Genomic DNA, 13660 nt, shown 5'->3' with positions numbered 1-13660 from the left:
GAGCCTGCGGTCTGTCACAGGGAAGGCAGCAACAGATACAAGTTCTGAGTCTCAGGCCTGCGAAGGTGAGACATAACGGATACACCGCTTTGAGACTTTGGTTCGTCCAGAGAGAGACAACAAAATGAGTCTACAGCTCTGTATCTGGATACAACCACGTTCTGAGCCTCCTGTCTGTGAGGAACGAAACATTAACAAACACTACGTTCAGAGTTTTCGTCCAGCGAGACGGTAACAATGACTACAGCACGTCCTGAGTCTCCATGCCAAAGAGACAAAAGTGGATTGACCAAGTTCTGAGTGTCTGGCCCAGAGAGGCAGAAGACACACAAAGACATTTGCAACAAGGTTAAGCTAAGGAGAGTAAACCTTCACTTCAAGGTACCATCGTCAGCGTGTTCCAGGTTAATGACCTTCTGCACCTACTTCAGGGTCTCATCTGCGTGTTCCAGATTTTAGGACCCTTTGGTGCTCCATTAGATCAGCATCCCAGAGCTTGGTGTTCAAGGCTATTGAAACGGATCCCAGCTCCTTTCCCCACAGCAGTGTCACCCAGCACAACAGTGTGGAAGACGTCACCGCCATCGGACTGATCCAAGATCACTTTACCAGACCTCTTTCCAGAGACCTTGGCACTGTTGTATAGTATCAGTATATCATTTTCTAATTTACATTAGAGGTAATATAGCTGATGCTAGTTAATAACAAATAATCTTTTGTTTATTTGTTAGATGCATGATAAGGTCTTCACCTTATTAGTTTCATAGAAGATAAACAATAGTTTATCTTTCCATAACATAACGTAACTCTTCCATAGCCACACTCCAATCACTTGATTAATTTTTGTTAATAAAATGTATTTTATTATAATTGTGTCTTCCTTGTGCTGATAATACAGATTAGTTTACAAATTAGCAATCTCACCAATCTTTCAGATAAATCAGCTGACCAACTCCCTCCACTTTAAAATAAATCTAAATGATTGAAGCAACTCCTGTTGGGGGTGTTCTCATACTGCCAAGGTAAAAGTTTCATGAAATACATCTGGTGTACTCATAACCACACCTTAACAGATGAGTAATCCAAAAATCACAACGTCAGCGGTGACGTGAGTTCCATCAAGGACGAAAGTAAAATCACTTCAAGATGAATTACTTCATTTAAAAGTAAACACTTCAAGCTTTCTAAATCGCATCTCTCATGTATGTGTGGCAAGTATTTGGTAAGTTACAGTTCATTTTCTGATATGTATCAGAATAGACTTCACTGAGAGAGAGTAGAATGTGCATCCGTTTTTTTTTTTTCTTTATTTTCCGAAAAGCACAACTTTTTTGTTTTTATTGTGAGTGTACACAAATAAACAGTATTTTCTGTCATCCAAGATGGCGCCATGGATGGCCGCCTCGGTGTGGAGCTCTCCAGTTATTCTGTTGGTTTTGTTTGTTTGCTCAGCGTTTAGTCATTCTTTTCCTATCAGTTTCACCAAAGATGAACTACTGGACATTAGGAAACACACCAGGCAACTTTATTATTCTTATTATTATTCTGACGTTTTGCTGGACATTCTCGTCAGAGGGGCAGCGGTGTTGTTCAAATGCACGGTCAGACGCAAACGAGAGAAGCGAGCCGGCGCGCTGGTTAAACTCCGCGAGCGCGGCCTCCACACTGCACTCCCCAGTATTCATCTTGAGAATCTCCGATCCCTTCCTAACAAAACGGACAAACTTCTTTTCCTCACCCGCACTAACAAGGATTTTTTCAACTCTACTGCTCCGTGCTTCACTGAAACCTGGCTGAGTGAAGCCATACCGGACAACGCACTACATCTGCTGGGCTTCCAGCTGTTCCGAGCGGATCGCATCGCAGAGCTAACGGGGAAAACGAGAGGTGGTGGATTGTGTTTCTACATTACGAAAGTTGGTGTTCAGATGTAACAACGCTGAAGATGATGTGCTCTCCTAATTTAGAGGCCCATTTCATAAACTGTAAACCTTTCTACTTGCTGCGGGAGTTTTCCTATTTCATTCTCGTGAATGTGTACATCCCTCTAGACGCGTGTGTGAGCGTGGCACTACAACAGCTGGCTGAACAAATAGCTGAAACGGAACAAAAGTACCCAGACTCTCTTTTAATCATTCTTGGGGATTTTAACAAAGCAAATCTCTCCCATGAACTGCCAAAATACAGACAGCACGTTACATGTCCCACCAGAGACAGTAATATACTGGACCACTGTTACACCACAATAAAGAATGCGTATCACTCAGTCCCACGGGCAGCTTTGGGGCTCTCCGATCACGGTTTGGTTCATCTTATACCGACCTACAGGCAGAAACTGAAATCAGCTAAACCTGTAATAAGGACTGTAAAAAGATGGACTAATGAAGCAGAGCAGGATCTACAAGGCCTGCTTCGATTCCACTGATTGGACTGTTTTTGAAGCTGCTACCAACAATCTGGATGAGCTCACAGATACTGTAACATCATAGGGCTGCACAATTATTCGTATTTTAATCGCGATAACGATATCTGCCTCTTTCGATTAATTTAAAATAATCGTCGCGATATTTTCCCACTCGTTATTTATCCTGAAAACGCTTTTTTTATTTGACATTTGCATTATCCTGCATTGTTAACGAGTCCCCACTAGCATTGATGTTTGTGATTGCCAGATCAAAATCTGTGCAATCTGGCAACCCAGCGTGTGCACGCTCTACACTGCGGAAAAAGCACTGATCTCCACAGGGATATTCTGTTTGCAATGAAATTGTTATACAGCCAGTCTGTTTCTTCACAAGCCACTTGTGTTGTTTGTGTGACTAAATCTGTTTCTAAATGAGTTTTACTTTTCTATTTTTTAAAGTTACCAGTTTTCATGATGTGAATCAGTTGAAAATGACAGCCACTAACAGTTTTCAGTGTATATCAACAAGTTGACTATTTTTCTTTGCAGTACGAATTTGCTGAGCGATCTGGATTTGTACTTTGTCTCATTTGCAACCGAAATGTGTCGCTTAGAAGATCTAATGTGAAGACGCATCACAAAGCGCTCATCAAAATCATGCAATTTGTATTGACTTGCTGTCTGAAGTTGTCATAGTTGGTTAAATGAAGTCTGATATTTTGAAATTAAAACCCACCAAATGCGGCTAAAAATTTACTTTGGTGGGTAAAGCGCTGTCAAATCACTGGCCAATTTGGCATATTACTATGTTTACTCACTTTGCTGGGGAAATTCGTGTAAGCCAAATCTGCGTGGATTTTGCGCAAATACTCGTGAGTCATCATGATCTATTAAATACAGCGTATTGCGCAGTATTGCGTATATATATAAACCGTTAACTGTCTCTTCTCTTTCTCAGTAGTTTCTCAAATGAGAATAATCGTGATTATCTCAATTATAATTGAGCAAAATAATCATGATTATCAGTTTAACCATTATCGTGCAGCCCTATAACATCATATATCAGTTTCTGTGAGGATACATGCATTCCTACCAGGACATTCTTATCATTCACTAATGATAAACCATGATTTACTGGGAAACTCAAACAGCTTCGTCATGCCAAAGAGGATGCTTACAGAAGTGGAGATAAAATCTTGTATAACCAGGCCAGAAACAGACTGACAAAGGAGATCAGAGTTGCTAAAAGAAGCTACTCTGAAAAGCTGAAAAAACAGTTTTCAGCCAACGACCCGGCATCAGTCTGGAGAGGCCTGAGGAACATCACCAACTACAAGTCACCATCCCCTCAGTCTGTGGAGAATCAACAACTTGCTGATGACTTAAATTCATTCTACTGCAGGTTTGAAAAGCCCAGTCTCACACCACACACCCGCTCTGATCTGCACTTCACACATTCACCATCACCTCCTGCACCCCTCTCCTCCCCCCTCCTGCCATCCAACCTGAGTTTAAGGTCTGTGTGGAGGACGTGAGCCGAGTCTTCAAAAAACAGAAGACTAGGAAAGCTTCAGGCCCAGACGGCATCTCATCTGCTTGTTTAAAAGCCTGCGCTGACCAACTGGCCCCAGTCTTCACGCAGATCTTCAACACATCATTGGAGCAGTGTGAAGTTCCCTGCTGCTTCAAACGCACTGGTCCAAAATCACTGGACTTAATGACTACAGACCTGTTGCTCTCACGTCTTTGGTCATGAAGTTGTTAGAAAGACTGGTGTTGGCCCACCTGAAGGACATCACTGGACCCCTGCTGGATCCCTTTCAGTTTGCTTACAGAGCAAACAGGTCTGTGGGTGATGCAGTCAACATGGGACTGCATTATATCCTGCAACATCTCAACAGACCTGGGACTTAAGCAAGGATCTTATTTGTGGACTTCAGTTCGGCCTTCAATACCATCATGCCTGATCTTTTCACAGCCAAACTGACCCAGCTCTCCATGCCATCCTCAATCTGTCAGTGGATCTCCAGCTTCCTGATGGACCGGCAGCAGCTAGTGAGACTGGGGAAACTCACATCTAGGACTCTCACAATCAGCACTGGCACCCCCCAAGAGTGCATTCTCTCCCCACTGCTCTTCTCCCTGTACACTAATGGCTGCACTTCTAAAGACCCCTCTGTCAAGCTCCTGAAATTTGCTGACAACACCACTGTCATCGGTCTCATCCAAAACGGTAATGAGTCTGCTTACAGACTGGAGGTTGAACAGCTGGCTGTCTGGTGCAGTTTAAACAACCTTGAGCTGAACACGCTCAGAACAGTGGAAATGATAGTGGACTTCAGGAGGAACAGCCCAGCACACTCCCCCCACTCATGAACAGCACTGTGGAAGCAGTGGAGTCATTCAGGTTCCTGGGCACTACCATCTCTCAGGACCTGAAGTGGGACAATCACATTGACTCCATTGTGAAAAAGGCCCAGCAGAGACTGTACTTCCTTCGCCAGCTGAGGAAGTTCAACCTGCCACAGGAGCTGCTGATTCAGTTCTACTCAGCCGTCATTGAGTCTTTTTTATGCACTTCCATCACTGTCTGGTTTGGTTCAGCTACCAAATCAGACATCAGGACACTGCAACGGACAGTCTGGACTGCAGAGAGGATTATTGGTGACCCCCTGCCAACTAGAGTTCTCAACGGGCCTGAAAATAGCAACCCGACCCGACCCGGCCCGTGGATTTTAAAGCCCGGACCCGATGTAACCCGACACATCAACATGAATTATCTGCCCGAACCCGGCCCGCGACCCGACACCGCGTCAGATTTTTTTTTTCTCATACACGTATTATCATGACCAGACGGAAATTCAAATCAACCTTTAATGTTCACACCTTTTAACAATGCAAACAACTGAAACAATAAACTTTAAATATATAAATAGGCTGTGGTAGCGACGGTGAATTAACCTGAGGCAAGTTTACTTTTCACCAACTCCATCTTCTTCTCCAGGCTAAAGGCGTGCACGCAGCGGCGTCAGGTCTGCCCCCGCCCCTCTCCGTGATGCTCTTGCACGCAGCAGCCAGACTTTCTTTACGGTGAACAGCAGCGATGATTAATAAATGTTTTTTTTTTTTTCACTGACTGGAAAAGATTAAGCCCGAGGTCCGACCCGACCCGAGTCATTTGATTATATTTTCGACCCGAACCCGGCCCGAACCCGCGGGTCCCGTCGGGTTTGTCGGGCCGACCCGACCCGTTGAGAACTCTACTGCCAACCCTCCAGGACCTGTACTCTTCCAGAGTGAGGAAGAGAGCAGGTAAAATCATCACAGACTCCACTCACCCTGGACACCACCTGTTTGAACTGTTACCGTCAAGACAGCGACTCAGATCACTGGCCACAAGAACATCTAGGCACAGGAACAGTTTCTTCCCACAGGCCATTTCCATTCTGAACAGTTAACATACCTCCCAAGGCATATGCCTGAAAGTGCAATACTCCCATTGTTAAGTGCAATATCTGGTGATATTTATATGTATTCATACTATTCAAATACTGTAAATATGTTCATAACCTGTAAATGTTTGTTCTGACTAAACCCAGCTGTGACCTTATACTTTTTTCATATTTTTATATTTATAATTTTAATCCTAGAATTTGTATTACTATGTTTCTTCTTGTATTTGTATTTGTATATGTACACTGGAAGCTTCATTACCAAGAAAAATTCCTTGTGTGTGCAAGCACACTTGGCAATAAAGCTCTTTCTGATTCTGAGTCTCTTTCGCATGAAAGTGCGAAAGTTCTGACATTTTATGAACTGTCATGAATAAATGGTTCCCATCATTAAGCCGGTATGTATTGGCTATGCATTAATGACAAATACATTTAGCTGACAGGGCATTTACTGTGCTCACTCACCGTTGTCGTGGTGGTGCCAGCCGCCGGTGTAAAAATCGTGCAACACCTGAGGAGAGCTCCATGTGTCCAGCAGGTAGTCCACCTGATGCTGCTTCCTCCACGTCAGACTCTGACAAAGGATCTCCCGTGCCTTATCTATGTTGAAGTCCCGTGCACGCAGGAACCGTAGAATATGCTCATCTTTTGGGATCTGAGAGGAAAGGAGGACCAACAACTAAGCTAGACAGGTGGGTTTGTAGACTGCCACTGACTAAGGGTGTGTTCACTCTTGGCAGGTTTGGTTCAATTAAAATTAAAGGAGAACTTGGTAACTTTTTTAACTTAATAAAACTGTCTAGAAATCATTTGGATGGTTAAACAACGTGTTCTGGTGATATTGGTGACTTTCCCCGCTCCCCCCAGCGTTCCCAGGCGGAAAACCAACCTTGCAACTTGGGGACTTCCGTCCCGGCAAGATAGAAATTGGAAGTCTCGTGAGAAGCGAGAACGAGAACGAGCGCGAAACACGAATTGCTTTACGGCAATTCGACATAAACACACACGCATGTATGATGTATTACCAGATTACCCACCTCGGTAGACATAGCTCCACACGATACAGTTGGCTTGCTCCGATCAAAACAAACGCACATGAGCAGCGGTAGAGAGGGGGAGGAGGACGCCGCAAGTGAGTTTTTTATGACCATGTTGTGAAATATACGCCCCCCCACAGCTGTAGGGGGAGCTCGTGGGGAAAACATGCGACAACAAAAGGGAAAATCAGCGAAGAAGTGACTAGAGTTCGCTAGAGTTGCCGAGTTCTCCTTTAACTCTAGTGCAATGTCTCTGTTAGTACAGCTAATTTGAATATCTCTGAACTCTGCCATCTGAACCCTGGTGCGCACCAAACAAGAATTTAGCCCAGCACACTGCATTTTTTTGGATGTTCAGTTTTGCTCCATCGCAAAACATGCATCTTAAAACCAGTTTTTTTCATTTTCATTTGGGTGTAGGGATTGTCGCAATATATCAGTATTGACGATAATCGTGATATTCAAAGCATGAAATCTCAACATCGTGTTAATTTAGAGTGTGACTTTACTATTTTCTTTTTAGTGTGGGGCAAGAGAAGCAAAAGAACTGAACTACAAGTGTGAACACACCCCAAAGGTGACCAGATGTTAAAACTGATCATTTCACTGTTGGAATACATGTTGATATGCTTCGGAATGTATGCCCCATAACAGACATTACGTGCAGGGCAGGGAAAAAGATTAAATGCACTTTTGTTTACACAATTAAATAAATGAATGTGACAAACTGATGGTCCTAATAATTTATATACCAAATAAGATGTTGACAAATTTCCTGGATTTTTTTACATTTGTTTGCAAGATGTAATATAAGTTTTCGGTGTCCCCAGAATGTGTCTGAAGTTTCAGCTCAAAACACCCCACAGAGTGGAAGGAAAAACATGCTGTTTTTGTGCATGTATCTTTAAATGCAAATGAGCTGCTTCTCCCCACCCCTCTTTGCAGAACAGGGCGGAGCCTACAGCTCGTGCCTCTGGTACTCAGCCAAAAACTAACAAAATATCTGTTTGGTTTTGATTATCATCTCAGTAGCGGTCACATTCACGTAACACTGCTGTTCTTCATGATCATGAAAGTTTATTATCTACATACGTTTTAAAGCTATATTAGTCTAAACTTCTGATATATGAATATAAACAGCAAGTAAGGAAATTGTATGTGTATATTGGATCAGTGTATTAAAGTAAAAGAGAGTGCAATATACAGTACCTACTGCTATATATATATACAGTGCCCTCCACAATTAATGGCACCCCTGGTAAATATGATCAAAACTGGCTGTAAAAAATAAATCTGCATCGTTTATCCTTTTGATCTTTCATTCAAAAAATGTGCAAAATTCTAACCTTTCATTGAAGTAAAAGAATTGAAAGTGGGGGGAAATCACATTATGAAATAAATGTTTTTCTCCAAAACACGTTGGCCACAATTATTGGCACCCCTAGAATTTTTTACGAGTAAAATATCTCTGAAGTATATTCCCATTAATATTTACCTTTTTTAGTACACCAGGGTGACTAGGAACATGAAACTGTCCAGCTATGACTTCGTGTTTCACAGGAGTTTAAATATGGCCAAATCCCCTTAATCATCCATCACAATGAGTAAAACCACAGAATATAGTTCTGATGCGTAGCAAAAGATTGTTGAACTTCACAAAATAGAAAGTGGCTGTAAGACAATAGCTAAAGAATTGAAAATCCCCATTTTGACCATCAGGGCAATAATTAAGAAGACTCTTCAAGGATCACAGATGGAGAATTGCAGAGATTAGTTGAGTCTTGGGGTCAGAAAGCCAAAAAAAAAAACTTAAAAAAAACCTACATCCCCACATGTTGTTTGGGAGGGTTTCAAGAAAAATCCTCCTCGCTCCTCCAGAAACAAACTCCAGCAAATTTAATTGTCAGACATGACTGGAACTTCAAACGACACAGGGTTCTGTGGTCAGATGAGACTAAAAAAATTGCTTTTTGGCAGCAAACACACTAGATGGGTTTGGTGAACACAAGGATAAAAAGTACCCCATGTGTACAATTTAATATACTGTTGGATCTTTAATGTTGTGGGCATATTTTTCTGCTGGAGGTCCTGGACTTCTTGTTCAGATACATGGCATCGTGAATTCTATCAAATATCAACAGATAAAAAATCAAAACCTGACGCCTTCTGCTAGAAATCTTATAATGGGCCGTGGTTGGATCTTCCATCAGGACAACGATCCAAAACAAACATCAAAATCAACACAAAAATTTGTTGCGGAGCACAAAATGAAGCTTCTGCCATGACCGTCCCAGTCCCCTGACCTGATGAGTGGGCTGAACTGAAGAGAAGAAGCACAAACATGGATCTGGGAATCTGAAGGATCTGGAGAGATTCTGTATGGAGGAATGGTCTCTGATCTCTTGTCAGGTGTTCTCCAAACTCATCAGGCATTATAGGAGAAGACTCAGATCTGGTATCTTGTCAAAAGGAGATTGCAAAAAGTATTTAATAAAAGGGTGCCAATAATTGTGGCCAACGTGTTTTGGAGAAAAACATTTATTTCATAATGTGATTCCCCCCCCACATTCAATTTTTTTACTTAAATGAAAGGTTAGAATTTTGCCAATTTTTTGAATGAAAGATCAAAAGGATAAATGATGCAGATTAATTTTTTACAGCCAGTTTTGATCATATTTACCAGGGGTGCCATTAATTGTGGAGGGCACTGTATGCTGTTAGTATGAATCAAACAACAAAAGAAAAATCACTCACTGCTCTTGGTTGAATAACTTAGTAGCTTTAATAAGAATACATTTCTTATTTGAATGCTGCTGTTAAATGCTCTGGCGAGAAGCTAAACATGGCGGACTGTGTACAGCTCACTCAGGGCGGGGTATAGTCTAATAGGGCAGAGTCCATTCTAATAGGGCAGAGTCCGTCAGCAGTCGTGGGCAGGGCCTAAGCATTTGTGACGTCACAAAAGCTACAATCTGCTAATGTTGCACGATATACCGGTACTACAATGGTATTGTGATACCCTGCTATTAAAAGCGATACGATATATAATTTTATTATCACTCAAAATAATAAGAGCATTATTTCTTAAAGGGCACCTATTAGGACTCTTTTCACAAGATGTAAAATAAGTCTCTGATGTCCTCAGAGTGTGTATGTGAAGTTTTAGCTCAAAATACCCAACAAATCATTTTTTACAGCATGTTTAAATTGTCATTTTTTGGGGCTCAGCAAACGCGCTGTTTTAGTGTGTGCACTTTAAATGCAAATAAGCTGCTGCTGCACGGCACAGGGGGCGGAGCCTCACGAGCTCGTGCTCAGAGCCAGGACAATCTCATCTGATAATAGCAGAACAGAAACTCTCAGTTGCGGTGTTCATTTCGACTTGGAGTCGGACAATAATGCCTACAGAGCCAGAGAATATATGCTGTATGGAGATAGAACAGGTATAGCATAGTTTAGTTTAATTATGGTTATAACTTATTTGTCATCTGCTTTTATCCACTATTAATACAAGCCTGCTGTAGCAGACCCTGTCCGAATGATGACCAAAATATACTGATGAGTTCAATGAAGTTTATTGTACATCACACAAAAGATGAATCGTTAGTTTTACTCCAGAGAATCACAGTAAGAGCTGAATAAACACAGTATAAGTGAGCATTAAAGTCTTATCCATAAACTCTCTCTCTCTCTCTCTCCCTTTCATTATCATGGAACATACACAGCGAAGTACACAAAACACTCGTTACAACTAACAGTAAACAAATATATACACACCTTTTCAGTGGGTGCTTAATAAACTGGTAAACCTTATATCCGTAAAACGACTCCATGAGCTGTCATAAAGTGCGCGCTCTCACTTTCATTTCTGCCGTGGTCAGTAACGTTAGGCCTGTCGCTCTGAAGACCGTAAGCTGGATCACAAACAGTACAGATCCATCCTCGAGTAACAACGAGAGTAAATGAAGACTGCTATGTTCATTCTTACATCCAACAACAAGACACCTCAATCGCTTAGGATGACATTCTTGTCTACAGCTGCTCAAGCGTCGAAACAATGGCGGACTCTGTGTCCAGCTCACTCAGGGTGGGTCTATGCTCAAACTGTAGTGTCAATCAACAGTCGTGGGAGGGGCCTGTGCAAAGTGACGTCACATTGCCCCGAATCTGAGAACAGCTTGATCTGAGACAGTGCTTATGATTTATGGGGATTATAAAAAAAGCACTGGGTGGATTTTTATCATTATAGGGTGGTTGTGTACACACACTTCCAACACACATTTATTTTCAAACACCATGTAAAAGTGAATTTTGCATAATAGGTGCCCTTTAATTTGTGTTGCTGTGTGACAGCAGGAGTCAGGACGTGTGTGCAGAGCTCTGTTTCCACGGTTTACATTCACTAAACAACGGAAGCAGAACAGTAAAACATATGCGCAGCACTTGACAAAGGAAGTAACAAAGAAACATGCATGCATGAGCAAATAAAGCACAGGACGTGCTCGCGCTGCCGGGCTCAGACCTGAAGCACACGCATATGCCTTTCAGATAGCATGCGATCACGACTTCAGTCCTTTTTCGCAGATTATTAGGTTTGAATAGTCAAAATTACATGTTAAAATGCATGTCCTGGCGAGTATTCACGTAAAGAGAAGAAAATTATATAAGTCGATAATATAAAAATTATATTATCGCTAGTTTTTTGCGCACAAAAAGTATTCTCGTCGCTTTATAAAATTAAGGTTGAACCACTGTAGTCACATGGACTATCTTAATGATGTCTTTCCTACCTTTCTGGGCCTTCAAAGTGTTAATTGAATAGCTGTCAATAGAGCCCCCCCTGAGCCATCGGATTTCATCAAAAACATATATTTGTCTTACGGGTTTGGAACGACATGAGGGTGAGTAATTAATGACAGAATTTTCATTTTTGGGTGAACTGTCCCTTTTGTAACGAGTTAGCTCACAGGGGAAATATTAATAATAACTCAATTTGTTATGATTAATTATTAATATTTGGGTCAGTTAATTAGATTAACTTGATGTAGCTAAATTTATATTACAATCAATTAATCAGTTCGTCCAACAAACTCTTGATTATTCATTTATTCTAAGAAAAGTGTATCTTTCATGGCCACCGAAAAATAATTATTTCTTAGCATGTACAGCGCTTAGAGCATGTAACAAGATCAAGATCGTAAAATAAACTGTTGCAAGCAGAGAATCAGAACCAAATACGTATTGTGCACATGTTTTATGAACTAAATCACAAACATAACTAATCTAAACACATATACATACATGCATAGGTAAAATGGTGAGTGACAGAATGGAACCGGAAACGGGAAATGGAACTATGGAAAAGATCCATTTAACTATGAAAAGAACCATCAGCTTATAATTTTCAGAGCACCTCATTAAATGTATACTTGCGTTTGCAGTGGAAACAATTCTTGAAGTTCTTGGAAAAGGATGTTGATGGTTCAGTGAGTGCCAAACGTGGAAGTTGCAATCGTTTTCTTCTCCGTTGGATGAAGTAGATATGATGAACTTGAGTGGTTTGTTTGACTCTGTTCTGGTTGAAGGTTTTCTCTCTCCATGAGCACATGGCAGACCACATGCAGATTGTGACCTGCCGGCCCTGTGTCAGAAAGGCCATGCAGGCAACCAAGGAGTGAGGAAGTCGAAGATTGTTGCCCAATCAGTGATTTTAAAGTTTGAAGAAAATACAGTCCAACTCTACGACAAGCCGCAATAACGCTTCTACCAAAAGGGGGGGAAAAAATCCACTTCGATGCTCCTCCTACCGCCCAATCTCTCTGCTGAATGTGGATTATACAATTTTATCCAAGGTTCTGGCGGCTAGGTTGGAGACAGTTATTCCACAATTTATCGCAGCAGACCAAACAGGCTTCATCATAAATAGGCACTCTAGTTCAAATTTTAGAAGACTTTTCAATATTGTTTATTCCCCACCATCCCGCTCCCGCAATGGTTATATCTCTAGATGCTGAAAAAGCGTTCGACCTAGTTGAATGGCAATATTTGTTTGCAACCTTCGGATGCAAAAATTCGGATTCCTTCATCTCCTGGATAAAACTCCTCTACTCTCATCCTACAGCCACAGTAATTACTAATGGACAGCAATCTAGTATTTCTCTCTTGGCAGAGGCACACGTCAAGGCTGCAGTCTGTCTCCACTGCTTTTCGCCATTGCCATTGAGCCGCTGGCCATTGCTCTTAGACAATCTGTGGATTTTCAGGGCATAGAGCGTTGGGGCCTCACACACAAATTATCCCTATATGCAGACGACATTCTTTTATATTTCTTAGACCCAACTAAGTTCTGTTCCCTCCATTCTCAACATCCTGACTCAATTCAGAAACCTCTCCAGCTATAAAATCAATTTAGAAAAAAGCAAGATGTTTCCTCTTAATCAGGCAGCCACCTCAATCCCTGCATCACATTTCCCATTTAGAATTGTCAACAAGGGCTTTAAATATCTTGGGGTAGAGATTACTCCTGCTTTTTTGTCCCTCTTCACTGAGAATTTTAACATCTTGTTTGAAAAATGTAAAAGAGACATGGCTAGATGGATGAATCTCGCTGTCCCAAGCAGGCTGAATTAATCTTATCAAAATGGTCATGTTACCAAAATTTCTTTAGCTCTTTCAAAATATCCCCATCCTGATTAAAAAAAAAAATCATTCTTTAGCTCATTGGGGAGTAGTATATCATCTTTTATCTGGAATGGGAAAGCATCCAG

General features: G+C 41.5%; 1 protein-coding gene across 3 annotated transcripts in view; it reads right to left on the bottom strand.

Annotated features, from left to right (window-relative positions):
• The window catches only part of LOC311301522 (SEC14-like protein 1), a 176240-nt gene that overhangs the window by 49434 nt on the left and 113146 nt on the right, over nt 1–13660 (bottom strand). For all 3 annotated transcript variants that reach the window (XM_084426722.1, XM_084426720.1, XM_084426721.1), the window contains exon 8: nt 6322–6511. In XM_084426722.1, the coding sequence (XP_084282848.1) occupies nt 6322–6511 (190 nt within the window). The remainder of the gene's footprint in view (nt 1–6321; nt 6512–13660) is intronic.

This window comes from Rutilus rutilus (genome assembly GCF_951802725.1).
Source record: "Rutilus rutilus genome assembly, chromosome: 12".
Taxonomy (NCBI): domain Eukaryota; kingdom Metazoa; phylum Chordata; class Actinopteri; order Cypriniformes; family Leuciscidae; genus Rutilus; species Rutilus rutilus.
Note: the sequence above shows the minus strand (reverse complement) of the source record. Positions and strands in the feature narration are given on the sequence as shown.